This window comes from Scophthalmus maximus, chromosome 15 (genome assembly GCF_022379125.1).
Source record: "Scophthalmus maximus strain ysfricsl-2021 chromosome 15, ASM2237912v1, whole genome shotgun sequence".
Classification (NCBI taxonomy): domain Eukaryota; kingdom Metazoa; phylum Chordata; class Actinopteri; order Pleuronectiformes; family Scophthalmidae; genus Scophthalmus; species Scophthalmus maximus.
This window is the reverse complement of record NC_061529.1, coordinates 20,945,654-20,960,659: the sequence shown is the minus strand read 5'-3', so window position 1 is coordinate 20,960,659 and position 15,006 is coordinate 20,945,654. Positions and strand designations below refer to the sequence as shown.

Below are 15,006 nucleotides of genomic sequence, written 5' to 3'. Positions count from 1 at the left end.
CTTAAAAGTTGTCAGAGTCCAAACAGACATGGGTTTGACTTTATCCTAGAAGCTGATGTAGATTTGTAAAGTGAATATTTCAAACAGCACAAACTCACAGGATCAGTAAATAATACTGTAAATAAGCTCAACTAAACTGCCATTGGTCTCACAGTCTTTACAAAAGTATTACACACAATACTAGATATGTAGCACTGGCCGACTACCATGTAAAGACCCCATGGGAATATTCAAATAAAATAAGGACCACAATAGCATAGTGTAGAACAAACGTAACATGATAACTTACAGCACATGCTGCAGAAAAGTAACCCACGACACCAAAAAACTGCACAAATTCAGTTCTTTGCCACCCAGAGTACACTTTCCAAACATGAGGGAAATTTACCATGGCCATAACTTTTCCTTCTGCCACCCCTCTCTCTGACATTTTAATGGATGACCCCTCGCTGGACTCATACAAGCTCATCCATCAAATGAAGCCTCCGAATGGAACAGCTTACAGATGCCATTAAAGCCATTATGAGCTGATAACACTTTCCTCGCGTCATCCTCCTCTCAGTCATAAGGAAGCTCTATAACATTCTCACTTCATTTCAACTTGATATCTCCGCAAGGTGGCTATCACTACTTCGGGCTGAGTGTAATCCTCTGTTACATTTCTATTTCTGTGTATCGCCACTTATCATTGAAAGCAATGCTATTATATTCACAAATACATGCATTTTTTTAATACTTGCATGCATGTCTGCCATGTGAAGCAGGTCAGTGTTCTTATTCCAGCCCTGCAGGTGAACCTCCTCATGGCTGAACTAGCATGGTTCCTCTTGTACACAGATTACACTGTTTTTCCACTCGCAGTGGGCTGTAGATGGAGAGAGAGGCAGGGAAGCGCTCTCTCACCTTTGGGGAGCTATGTAAGAGACAAGATGCGGTTTGACTTTGCCAGCCCGAAAGGTAGATTAGAGGAAACTGGGAAATGTGTATTTTCTGCAGCCATGGTGTGTTGATGTTATCCTGTAGATGTAACATCTTAAGCTTACCCCTGTCTGTGACCTCAGGACATTCAAATTATTTTTATCAGCTAAAATCACAAATCCTAAATTTGCCTGCACGGCATCATCTGAACATCTGGACTTAAAAAAGGACAGCTGAACATTAGATTTGGGTTTTGGCTTCCAGTTGGCAAAATACCCAGCTCCCCCAAACTCTGATACATAACAAACATCTATCTTCTTTGACAACACATTTTTCACAATTGGTGTAGATTGAATGTTAAGTTTTAGTAAATTTTATTAGAGATTTGACAGGATACTACTCAATATGGATTTGAGCTCCCCTTTCTAAACATCTTCCTTTCTATAACGTATGACGAACTCAAAGCTGAGTGTGCCCTCTAACTAACTAACTAATAATGTTCTGAACCGAACGCACTAGTGCAGTGGCCGTTCCAAACATGTTGGTTTGGAATAGGCTGTGTGCTTGTCATGTGGTATTGCTGGTTGCAGCTTTCTTGAAGAGCAGTAGTGACCTGCAGTTATTGAGCAGCATGTTGAGACCGGCTGCGGACTTGGTGAGAAGATGCTAAGCTGAGCCCTGAAGCCGCGACCCCGCTGCTGCACAAAGGTCACCAAAGCTTGACTCAGAAAACGCAGACCCCTGGAGCTGAGAGCCAGTTGTCGTCACCATTGTCGTGATCGATGACGTCGCCGATGTTGATGAGTCCCAGCCAATACTGTTACAGATAGCTGTTTGGCTCTTCATGAAAACTTTATTAATATTGAATATTTGGCGTGTCCAATTTGCACCAAATTAGCGCAAAGTGGATGTCACAAAAAACGGGACAAAACTCGTGTCTAACATTTGTAGCCTATGCACCGTGTGCTTCTCCACCGGTAGGTTACCAATGAAACTGACTGCGTGTCTCCTAGCAACACCAACTCTTGACTGAGACTCAGGGATTTCAATGGTATTTCCATAAAAACAGTACATAGCTTATGATTGAAATCTTCATTTCAGTACTGCGTCATACTATTGGATACTTGTTTAGAGTTTTTTGGGGGGGGTCATTTGCAATGTGAGTTATAAAAGGAAAGGGCAGATGAGGTAAGAGTTCTGACTCTATGACTCTAATTGGGTCTTACAGAAATGACCATGGATTCCTGTACATATTTGACTTTCAAGACCCCCTTGCAACACAGTGAAGCATGCTTTTCCCTCGTCACGTGTTGGAGCGGCATGTGAAGTGTGGGGATGAGTGTTCTCTGAGGAAGCGATGCCTGAGGTGTCTGTGTTAAGGAGATGAAAACAGTGGCCATTTTGTGTTTTGTTTCATGTTTCTTGAGTGTAGGTCGTTGGTTTGGGTTGACGCTTTGTTGCAGAGCTCAAGCAGATCCTCACAGTCTTCGGTGGCTGCTAGATTGTGCTGTGCTGTGGCCGGGCCCACAGTCCAGTAATATTTTGCTTAAACCACCGTGAGCTAATTGAAGATGATCTCACAGATAATGACTCCTGACTGGACCACTTTCCTTTGTTATCCCTCAGCTCTCCTGTGCCCTTTCGGCTCTTTTCTTTCAGCAATTTCCCCCCTCCCCCTCTCCCTGTCTTCTGCCACTGCCACAAATCCAGTCGGTGCACCCAACCCCTGGCTTCCCTCCCATCTTTGCTCCTCTGTGTCTGATCACAGGCATAACAACTGTGTCACAAGTCGTCTGTTTGACAGGAAATGCCAATTTCACAAGCGAGATTCAGGCCTTTGATGTTGTTGGATGATAGCTATCTGCAGTCTCCCCGTACTCGTCCCATTGTCCGCATTCCTCTCTGTCATGTGTTGAGTATTTCTGAAGGTTATTTTTTTCTGAACTGGCCGATTCTGTTTATTTGTCAGCCAGGGAAGATTTTAATTATACAGTGATTATTATTTGATTATTGCTCATTTCTACTCACCAAAAAAGTACATAGTAAAATGTACAATCATAATTGGTCACAATTTAACTTCATGAACCTATTTGTTTTCCTTCAATGTCTACCCAATAGCTTCAAAGCTCAAAAAAAAGTTGTTACTTCATAGCAGACTCGTGAAAAAAAAACTTTCTCAGTTACTCATTTTTACAATGTCCTTAATAATAATAATACAATTTTCTTTATGTAATTTCAATTATTCTTCTCATAGTTACTCAACACCATTTAATCCGTTTTTTCAGATACTTTTGTTGTTATGACGGCATATTAATGTATCTTGGGGAAACTTCACGAAACTCGTTCACAAAAATGTGCGTATCTCGTTAACAGAACTTCTATTTTCAGAACATGATACAATGATATGTTGTTATATCTAAACAAGCTCTAACTCCATGTGGTGCCACAACAAAACATGAAAACTGTTGGGCCTTGATGGAGGCGTGGGCTTTGCTGAGTTCAATTCTCGTTTTGGAGATGCATTTTAATGTTGCATGTGAACGGAAAAAAACTCAAGACAAATTATCATCCATCATACTGATGTACACATCTGCAGGCAACATTTAGAGGGGTTACTTGCTAAAGTAGATGTACATGTACTCAGCACTATCTAACCAAAAAGTTTGTGTCATGTTGACATACACTACTGTAACGGCGTGCTATGGCTTATTACACTGTACACTTTTTTCAACCAGTAGTGGACATTGGCTGCCTAAAGACTTGATGAGATTTAAGAACAACAATGGAAATATTCATTTGAATATTTGATTATTAGGCCTAGTGACTGAAATGACTTGGTCTCGCTGTTTAACTGTCAATCTACAAGCATTCACAGACCTAAAAGGCTTGCAACTTTTTCTAATGAAGACTTGTAACTTGACTTGGACCTGTCCTCAATAACTTTATTTAAGACTTGCTGTGAAGGGATTTGAGTCTTGTGAACAAAAGGATTTAAGAACAACTGTTGTTTCTACACTGAATTAAAGCCATGGTATTGAGGATAATATTGAGTTCTATGGTCTTGCTCAATGCTTGACTGTGCAATGCAAATCTTTGTGATGACTGAAAGTATTCATTTCTTCTGACCACAGCCAGGGAAGAGAACGTGGCCACTTTCCGAGGCTCGGAGTACTTCTGCTACGATCTCTCCCAGAACCCCATCCAGAGCAGCAGTGATGAAATCACACTCTCCTTCAAGACGTGGCAGCGCAACGGCCTTATCCTTCACACTGGCAAGTCAGCTGACTACGTCAACCTGGCTCTGAAGGACGGTGCTGTCTCTCTTGTTATCAACCTCGGCTCTGGAGCCTTTGAGGCCATTGTGGAGCCCGTCAATGGGAAGTTCAATGACAACACGTGGCATGATGTCAAAGTGACTCGAAACCTCCGACAGGTAAGACACAGAAGTGGGGTGGGTTATGTGAAAATGTGAATGTTGTTGTAAGTTGCAAAGCTTTCTTCAAATCTATCTATCTATCTATCTGATTAAAAGATTGCTGCACATTTCATGTTTTTAGAGTACAGTTCCTTACCCGCTTTCCATCAATTCTTTGTTTCTTCCTTCTAATTTACTTACTCCTTATTTATCTGTGGTGGGAGAAGCAGTATTCGCCAAAGACTGATTACCCAAAACTAATCTCCAATCAGAATTACAATTTCTCGCCAGGCTGTTTGTTTGAATATGTAAATATGTTTACTGTAAACAACTCATTTTACAACAGAGGACATACTGGTGTATCTATTTACCATGTTCCCGAAAGAACCCAACCTTTTTAATAAAAGGCATTCAAAGTAATTGCAACTGCAATCTGACCTCATTCTGCACATGATGTAAGAGGTTTTTCCACATGACAGGGCACAGGAAGAGGAGTAGGAGCAGCTTTGTCGCCTGCACTTCTTCATCTAACAGCTCACTGAGTGCGCCCTGTGTCTTCCATTATGCCTGTACCCCCAGAAACATTTGGAGCTGATCCACTGACAAATCAGGAGCACAGTCTGGGCTATAACCTCTGTGACAAATATATTTTGTTTCCTGGGACTGCATCAAAATAAAAGCCACCCTGTGTATTGCGAGGTGAGCGCTTTTGATGTGAAGCAGCAGATTTCAAGTTTGCATTTGAAAATGGCTTCATCCAGCAAAATTGTGGAGCGTTATATCCAATTGAAAGTAATCAGATCGCAACGACCATAAACATTGTCAAAACACAATTTAATTTAGTGAAAACCTTATTTCTTACGCTTTTGCGTTGTCAACAAATCCAGTAAAAAGACCATCTGGCAACAATGCATTACTCAATCTCTCAAAACTTCATGACCATTCACTCTACCCTGCATGGGGCACTTGGCCCGCCCCAAGCCCATTGATTCATACTCAAGATGTCTTCAATCTTTAAAAAAAGCTCACATATACAATTTATTGTCTCAACAACTGTTCACTAATTTTCCTAGAACAGCTAAGCATTTCAGTTACATCTCACTCAAATAGTTGGAACCTTGAAATATTGTACTTTTATAATAATATTTACTTTTAAAGCCCCAGTGTGTAATCTTCTGTTGGCATCTGGTGGTAAAGTTGCAAACCGCAACCAGCTGAGCACCTGACAGGGACACTTTATGGTGTCGCACTGCTAATTCCATTTCCGGTTTCCGGCAGCACTGAAAATTCAACTCAAATGCAACGCATTCTGGACCATTTTGTCAACCGTATTCAGCACGACGTAGCAAACATGGCGACTTACACGGAGGTAGGTTACACCTTGTGTAACTTTATTTAACACATTCAAAGTTCATGAAAAAACATTGGTTCTTTATTGCAGGTGATTAGACATATATGAAGACATAGTTATGGACAATATATTTAATTTCTGTGAATTACTTCTTCTAAATACTACACACTGTAGCTTTAAGTAAATATTACTTAAAAAATATTGTTTTATCAATGTTTTGTCAATCAATTACTTGATCAATCATAGTATATTGTAGTATTACGAAGGGATCAGTATTTACACAAGCATCTTTGAGCTGAACAGGCGTCAACCCATCTGTTTTCACCCTGGAGCACACACCCCTCATCAGCACTTTGCCAGCTTCTCATCGGGTAATTACTCAGCTTCTCTGATCAAGGTTTTTTTTAACAACAACTCCACACCACCTTCTTCTCTTCACTGTTTTCCACACGGTCAGGCTGTGACACAACGAAGGTGCCTTCTCCACAGGGGTGCATATTAAAGTACTGTTATTAACATAAGTGTCTAAGCTTTATGAAAAAGAGGTGAGATTTCACCGAATTCTTTTTGTTTGCGAGGCAGTACCCTGGCCATGAGAGAAGCTCTGTGCACGGTTAGTAATATGCACGTAGATTATCAGTCAGCAGGTTTCACCAATGACGTTGTACTGTTCTTGTGAAAAGTATTTCATTTAGAGTATCATACAGAAATGTACTGTTTTATGGATGACATTGAAATCTCAAGCTATTTGCCAAGTCTGAATTAGTAACATTTATTTAGATATTATTTCAAAGGATTAAAAGTGATCTCTTAAAATATAAAAATAATAATTGTGCTTATTTTTTATCCAAGGTAATCAGATTCCTAAATTATACTATTAGTATGACCAATTTGTCAGATCTAACTAACAATAGATGTCCATTCTAACTTGTCTTTCACTGTTGGCCAATTGGTAAATGCCTTCATCGTTATGCGTTCAGGAACCAACAAAAGCAGGAATGATCTCGGATGGCGTTGTTGTTATGGAAAAACTGTCCATGACCCGTCCACAGTTTAACCAAAATACATCAAAACATTTTAACTTTTTCAACAGGGGACACTGAACTGGGCTAAACTGGGCCTGTGATACACTGATTTTCCATATAAAATATATTTTCCAAAAATATAAACTACAATTCAATTGTGGGCTTTTTATAATTCAAATTGCAAAACTCATAGTAAAGTAATGCATCCAATCCTTAATTATGTAAGTAGTATCATCAAAATGTAAAACTCAAAGTAGTCATGATGCGGAAAAGTGTTTTGCAATCATATATGAATTTGATGGTTTATTATTACTGATGCATACCTTGGGTAATTGGAGGATTTTGATGAAAGTAGCACTGTCAATGAACTGTAGTTGTACATGAGGCTACTGAATATGAAGAATCAGTTTTGTGCCATTTATGAATTTTAAAGGAGAAGCGCAGCATGAGAATGACAGAGTGTTCCGAATAGATATATAGATACTTTATTTATCCCAAGCTGGGAAATTCCGGAATGGCACAGTGGTCAAGATACGTCCAATTAAAGGTCCCAAGAGAGGTCAGAAGCGATGGCTTCCAAAAGCTGACGGATGCCTCTAAAGGTCTTAAAAGTCCATCCAGCGTCAGAGCGGCTTGAGCTGACAAACTCCCACAACAATGCCGTAGGTGTCACATTTGTTCCTCCTAACTTAACCACAAAATTGTGATGCAACAAACATGAGCAACCGACTGCTTAGTAATCACTCCGTCGACTAATTTGTCCTTAGTATGAGTCAGCCTTTGAGAAATGCCAAAGAGTATAATATATACATATAAAATAATACAATGTACACTGAGAAAGATTCATGAATTACAAGCAATTTTTAAACATGATTATGAAGGTTAAATAAAATAGAAAAATGTTTTTGTATGTTTGTAATTGTTGGTAATATATTTTGCAAAGGTTATAGTTATATAAGTAACGGGTCGCTAACAACCCAAGGTACAGTTTGTGTTTGGGATAAACTGCTTTAATAATAATAATAATAATACATTTCATTTATAGGCTATACTGTGCCGTAGGTTCAACCAATGCATCAAGGTCATCCTGTTTTGTAGCATCACAGTCATGTCAGGACCACGTCAGTTTATGATAAACTGAGAAAAAACAGCTGTCGCAGTTCGTAATACACTGAATGCAATGAGGTCTTACTTAGATTAAGAAGTAGAAGTACTTTGGCGGCTGTCAGTAATCCTGTAAAAAAGGTGTGATGATAGGTGAGTTGGGCCTCTCTGTTAGCCAGAGAAATGCATATTGAGTCAAGCATTTCGGTCCCACCCTCACAAGCAACCCAAGGCAGGATTGGAAATTGGAATTTTTTTTATAAAAATGAATTACCTAGTGCAGTAGTGTAGTTTTTGGAGGTCTGTTGCACAGAACAATAAGGTAAACCAGGCTTTGCATATGGAAAATACATTCATTGTTGATTCGGGTGCTTTCATAGGATTTAGGAAGAACAAATATATAGATCATCATCTGACTATAGATGGCCCCAATCCAGATGACAGTCCTCTTGAGCAAGACTGCCCTGATTTCCCTCCCATTTCTCTCGATCTCGCCTCTGTTTCTACCAGTGAACCTGTTCCATTGGCTGTCCTGTTACCACTCCTCTTTAAAGCCTTGCCTTTGTGAAATCATGCATCATTGGTAAACTATCATGTGATAAATTCCTCACTTTTCATGATTTATTTTTCATTTGATTTGCGTCACTGTATTAACAATCCCACTGTTCACTTGCCCACCCCACTTTTCTCCAAAGCAAACAGGCATTGGATACGCTGTTGTAAAAAAACTCCATTGTATGGTAGATATCATTCTTTTTGTCATCTTTTGGTTTGCTGTGTCTTTACGTCTGTACATCAAGTTATGTTTTGTGTTTCCCAGCTCTCATGGTTCACCTGGTTCATCCACTCGCATTGCTTTTGTGGTTTTGTTTTCATGCTTTCATGCTATTCTTTTCTTTTTTTTTATGGTCACCCATCCCTTTCGCTTCTAGGTGTTTGAGGGGGTTCCAGGGTTATTCTCGAGGTTTTTTTAGTGAATCCGTTTCATTTCAGATTCTTCTGGTAAATGTTCTTGGGTGATAAACTGTCAGAGGTGCACTAAAATCTGATGAAGACAAAGATTCACTGGAACTGTACGAAACTAGTACATGCGTGGCCTAACATGGACCGAATCCTCCCTTACAGTAGACTCTCATCTTCTTTCATGCTCCTGAATACAAGGCAACCCACACTGTAGGAAAAAATTGAATAACTACCAATTCCATACCACTGTACAAGCATTTTGGCTGCACACAAAGCATTACAGTTGTAGGAACACATGTTAAAACATGTTTATATTTGGAAACAAATGTCCCCAAATGTTTTAGATGGAACGTGATTAATGGAAACTTATGAAGTGATAGCAAAGATGCCTGTGTCACTTTTGAAACATTGGACAGTGACGAGGGACGGCGGATAGCCTGGTGTCGTTTGGCTGTAGATGTGTTACACCGAAACATGAGTGGGGCTTGGGCTCAGTATGTGGTTTCAGTAAACCTTTTAGTTAAGCTAGGAAGCAGGTAAATGCAAAGTACTCTGCGCAGAGGCAAGCCGCCCATCTTCATCTTGTCCTCCAGTTGCTCAGTTGTATTTAATCCCATCTGCCAAAACAATAAATACAATTATTGTAATCGCAATTCCACGGATAAATTGACATTGCCGTGGATTAAAAAACATTAAAATTCTTGACAGAATATAAGTATAAGGAGATTGTAGGTCAGAGGTCAAATACTTTTCCCAAGCATTCAACTTTTGCAACATAGCTAATTATAGCACTGTTTAGCTGTTGACTTACACGTCAAGAAGAAAATTTGTGAGTTCAGCATCGAACTGAATTCCTTTACTCACCATTATATTGTTATGCATTGTGTTATTATATTATTATTACTGTTGTATTAAAAATGTAAGCAACATTTCAGTGTCTAGTTGAGATTGAGCAAAGCTAAGATAAGATAAATGTGGTGCTGAAGAAGTTGCCTATGAATAAGCCTAAAATTAAATAGTCGAGTGTTGGAGTAATTCATTTCCAGCAGAAATGTTGTCACACATCAAAGCTTGTCCCAACAGTAAATCTTTAACTACACTACATTGTTCCCAGACTGATGTCCTGCGGCGTGGCTCTGCACTTTGTCATTCTGTGTCTCCTGCATGTTGGCAGTTTGATTTTATGTGGTACGACACTCATTCCTCAACTCCTCTCTGTTGGTTTGTCACTGTATTTGTGGTTTCCCCTGCATGTTACTCCTGTTCCAGTATTTTTTAAGGGTTTCTTCCATCCCGCATTCACCGAGACACCAAAGAAGACCATATAGAACAGTGAACTTTACATGGTTTGTGTCTTTACTTACTTTACCCAGTTAACATGTTAATAACCCTCCATGCCCATCAATAGTTTTAACATCATGTCCCATCCTGACTCATAACAGAGGAAAACACATCACAGGCTCCGAGGTTTATAATTCACCAAGACCAGAGGGATTCAATGGGAAACAAGACATGTGTAATTTCCACCCTCACTGTTCATTCCTCATTGTGCCAGGTGACGATATCCGTGGACGGGATCCTGACCACCACGGGTTACACCCAGGAGGACTACACCATGCTGGGATCGGATGACTTCTTCTATGTGGGAGGAAGCCCCAGCACCGCTGACCTGCCGGGGTCTCCCGTCAGTAACAACTTCATGGGCTGTCTCAAGGAGGTAGAGTACCGGGTTCATTATTCTCTGTTTGTCGGAGTGAAACGGGACACCGGCGTGGTTTTTCTAGTAAATATATGATCAGTTTGATGGCAAATGACACATTGTTTTGAGAGGAAACACTTTACACATTTTTCGTGTGAGGACGAATGCTGGAACCCGCTGTTACAGTCCAGTCATTCCTGACGGCTGTACAGGGAGCAACATTATCTTCACTGTGGTCCTGCTTGCGTCCACTAGATGAAAGCGGGTGTAGTCAGTCGGATCCTTGTCTTTCTCTGACTGAAATATCTGGCTGTTTAGATGTTCCACTTTTTTTCACTTGTCTCTAACTTTGCCTGCCAGCTGTCTGGTGCTGGGCTGGTTTTGTGCAGTGGTTCAGTCAGGGCTCGTTTGCTACAGTCTGATCATGGGATTGATGAGAGCAGCACCATTCCATAATACATCTACCTGCCATACAATCAAACCAGTGATATTGAAGAGGCTAAAAGACCCTGTAGAGCTGAAGTGTTGGGCCAAAACTTTTTGTGGGCATGTCATGAAGGAGCTAGATACAGGTCCAGGGCAATTATTTCCTGCAGGGGTTGAGGGGAAACTGCACACGCCTGTATCATACAGGGCAAGTGACTGAATGTTTGACAGAACAATAGGTTAAGTCTAACTCTCTAGCCCACTGAAATGTTTTTTTTAACCTTCAATCACTTTGGTGCCGTTCAAACACATTGTGCTGTGTTAGCTCTCTTGAAATGGTCCCTTTAGGCTGGAGTCAGCACCTTCATTTGAAATCTGCCGCAGACCGTAGAGGTTCAGTGTGCAGGGTTTAGTGGCAACTAGTGCTGGAATGCATATTGCAACAAACTATGGCGGACTCTGTGTAAGAGGGGCCTGCACCTGATGTAGATATCAAGGGCTCATTTTATGGTAATGAAAACACAACAAGTTTTTCTTTCAGATGATCATACACCAATTAAAAGATGCAATTCTGAATATAATATTCCATTTTTGCCAATAGAGCCAAATACAAACAAAAATAAATGACAGCAACGATAGCTTCTAGCAGCAGCTTGCACTAGCCCCATTAGAGACTTGCAATAAAACCTTATCTCCAGTCTGGGCTCCAAAATGTGTACGCAGAGCTGATTCCATCGTCATAGCCATGACTTCATCCATAGGTGCTTTTCTGGTGCAAAACATGACGAAGGGTCACCTCCATGTTGGTTGTGCTCTGGAGTCAGTGATGCAAGTGTCCCATGAGTTTTCTGTGAGATCCCGAGTCCCAGGAATTGGCACTCTAAAAGTGTTTAGTTTTGAAGTGTGTGGTTCTGTGTCCACATTTTTATTATTAAAAGACAGAAAATGAGTGTATGAAGAGAGCGAGCGACTTTAGCGAGAACAAAGCAGTGAATCAAAATTTCTGATTGTTTCGTGGTTATTACATTCTGTTATATATATGTGTGTGTGTGTGTCTTTGACTTTTTGGTCCATGTCCCATTCACTAACATGGAGGAGATGGGGTTATATCACATACTGCAGTCAGCCACCAGGGGGTGATCCAGGTGTTTGGAGAGCTGTCATGTCGTCCATCTTTATATACAGTCTGTGGTAAAGACACAGACCTGAAGCTCTTCAAACAGGAGCAGAGGAGAGAGAGATGGTGATGCAGCCTGGTGGCCGCATGAGTTGCTATTGGCTGGTGGCGTCACACCCACTGTCCGAAGGTTGCAGCCAAGAACACAGGGAAAAATGAGAACGAGAAAATACAGGCAGGGGGCCGGATCTTTTTATTCCTGAATACTACACCTTTAAATCTGTCATTAATGTGTATTCTCCCATTTTTTTTAAATATCAGATAAGGAAATCGGTGTGCATCAAATCTATCCCACAATTGGAAATCTTCCATCTCTTGTTCTTCTAATTGTGCCTCTGCTGCCGTCAGCTCTGACGCTCCGGCTGAGTGAGTTCAGCTGCGATCAGTGCTCACACCCCAACTGACATTTCAGCTGCTTCCAGTGCTCACGTCTTATTTGTTTTCAGTGCTTCCTTTGTCTTCTTGTATCGTCATTCAAACTTCGAATGACACTTCAACTGTTTTCAGGCTGCAGGATGCAGATATCAGCTGCTTTCGTTGCTCACATCTCCATCGACACAATTTAAATTCCTTTTCCTTTAAGTGCATCTATTTTTCAGCTAATTCCCATTCCTCATTTCAGTCAAATCATGAAAGAAATCAAATTTTCAGAAGTCAATTTAAACCAATAATATATTCAAGTATTCACAGATATTTTGTAGCCAAGTACACCTAAACAGTAAAATGATGTACTATGTGCTCATATGTGTCAGATTACAGTGCACGTTTGTAAAACCCAGTTGTCCACTGGGGAAGAATGAATGAAGGTGAGCTGCTCTTTTGCGGTAGCCCCACGTGCAATCTGGGAATCTCTACTTTTCTGATGAAGGGGCGGGACACCTCCTCCACATTTTGAAATCGGGTTGACCAATCCCAACAGACTGGGCCAGCTGGCCAATCAGAGCAGACTGGGATCTATCGGGAGGAGGGGCTAAACGAAATGGGCAGTATGAGGACACTGATGCCCCTTATCTGAACATAAGAGCATGTAAACCTTTACAAGTGGTAACACACATTCAAAGTATGAACCTAAATATGAGGATAATATGTCACCTTTAAAGTTGCTTTTTTCATATTCATTTTCAGTATATCATTTCTTCAAGCTAATGATGTTATACCTTAGCACTTGAATGGAGCCAGTTGCTGGGCCATGACAGCGCACGTACACACACAACACACACACACACACACACACACACACACACACACAGGCAGAGCATCATACAGGCCACAGGGAGAGGGAGGACGTGGTGCAGTAGCCCTTAAATCCCCCTCTGGCCTACTTCCTGCTCTGTGCCATGCTGGGCAGGTTTGCAATTCCCTGTACCACCAACCAAACCCCCCTTCCCCCCATCACCCAATCATAAAGCCTGTGATTTATCGTAAAGCATGCTGATAAAGGACTATGTATGTCTGTACCGGCCTCTTATTTATGTACACAACAAATGTACAACAGAGGGCGTGTGTTTGGTTCCAAAGAAAGAAGAATGTTTTTACATTAAACCTACACGATGAGCACTTCTTACAGTTGCATGCAACGTTTGTTGTCATCGGCAGGAATTATAAATTGGCTGTTTTTTTTCCACTCAGCAGTTAATTGCGTGTCCTGGGCCAATTTAGCACTGCACTATTGTTCTTAGTAGAAAAAATATCTTCTAAATTTCTGCCTCTTCCTCTCCACAGCATCAAATGGTACACACATACACAGACATTTATTTCACACACACACACACACACACACACGCATACACGCACGCACACAGTCTGAAAGATTGCCATCATGCCTTATGCAGACACGCACACATTCTCTTCACCCACACATCTGCAGCACCCACCAGCTCTGCCTCTGCCTGCTGTCCAGCACCCTCGCGTCCTCCACTCCTTGCCATTAAGGCTAATTTGCCTGCTGCCAATGCTCTTGTCCTCGCCATCACAGAGCGGCATTATGGATAAATGTTTTGTTACCATGGCACCAGGTACTGGTCGCCCTTGGTAGCCCTTGTGGTTGGCTGGCCCGTGATTGTTATGCCTTTCATAAGCCAGCAATTACAGAGAAAGCCTACATCTCCAAACCTACAAAATACATAATGGCCTACAATAACACATAATTGCAGTAATTGTCATTGTCATTACACCTCCATCAACCACTCACATGGAGGCCTCTGACTGTGCCTGTATACTGTAGCCGGCAAAGAAGCACAAAGGAGGAGCTCACAGACTGAACACAGAGGATGAGCAAACACAATGACTGTTGCTCTCGCTCTCTCTCTGTAGCAACAGTAACAGCGCTTTGTAATCGTAGTGAGATATTTCATCATACCTCTTTACCTCTCTTTAATATTATCATCTCCCATTAACTTCCACTAAATGTAAAAAAGAAAAAAGAAAAAGTGTCCTAGATGTTACCACCAAATGAGATAAAGACTAAACTACTCCAAACGTAGTTTAATGTCATGAACCGTCATTATCTATTAACTCCACCAAGCAGGTTGTGTTTTCACCCGTCTGTTTGTGTGTATTTTTGTCGGTTGGTTGGTTTGTTTGATTGTTTTTGCAGAATTCATCACATTTTGGTGTGGATCACTGTCTTTGACATTGAGAGATAGGTAGGGTGTTCTTTTAATATATATATATATATATATATATTCTCCAATTTGTCTGGATGGGGGGGGGAAATCGGGCATATTGATATCTATGAGTGAAACTTGGATTAAGTTTCGGGTGACTGTATGCGAGGTATGCGCTCCACTGAGCGACATTCCAGTTCTGCCTGTTGCTGACGGGGAGTCTGAGATGTTGTTGTACCGATCATGCAGTGGTGGAATGTAACCAAATGAATTTAGCCCAGTACAGCGAAAGTTATTAGGCCTGTGCTTCCGCTGAAGTTGA

General features: G+C 41.0%; 1 protein-coding gene across 6 annotated transcripts in view; it reads left to right on the top strand.

The window, feature by feature from the left end:
* Positions 1-15,006, top strand: part of nrxn3a (neurexin 3a) — a 170,097-nt gene that overhangs the window by 63,586 nt on the left and 91,505 nt on the right. For all 6 annotated transcript variants that reach the window (XR_004785369.2, XR_004785368.2, XM_047337831.1 and 3 more), the window contains exons 6-7: positions 4,050-4,351; positions 10,332-10,493. Coding sequence is in view for 4 of the 6 variants with exons in the window: in XM_047337831.1 (XP_047193787.1) it covers positions 4,050-4,351; positions 10,332-10,493 (464 nt within the window). In the remaining 2 variants the exon portion in view is untranslated. The remainder of the gene's footprint in view (positions 1-4,049; positions 4,352-10,331; positions 10,494-15,006) is intronic.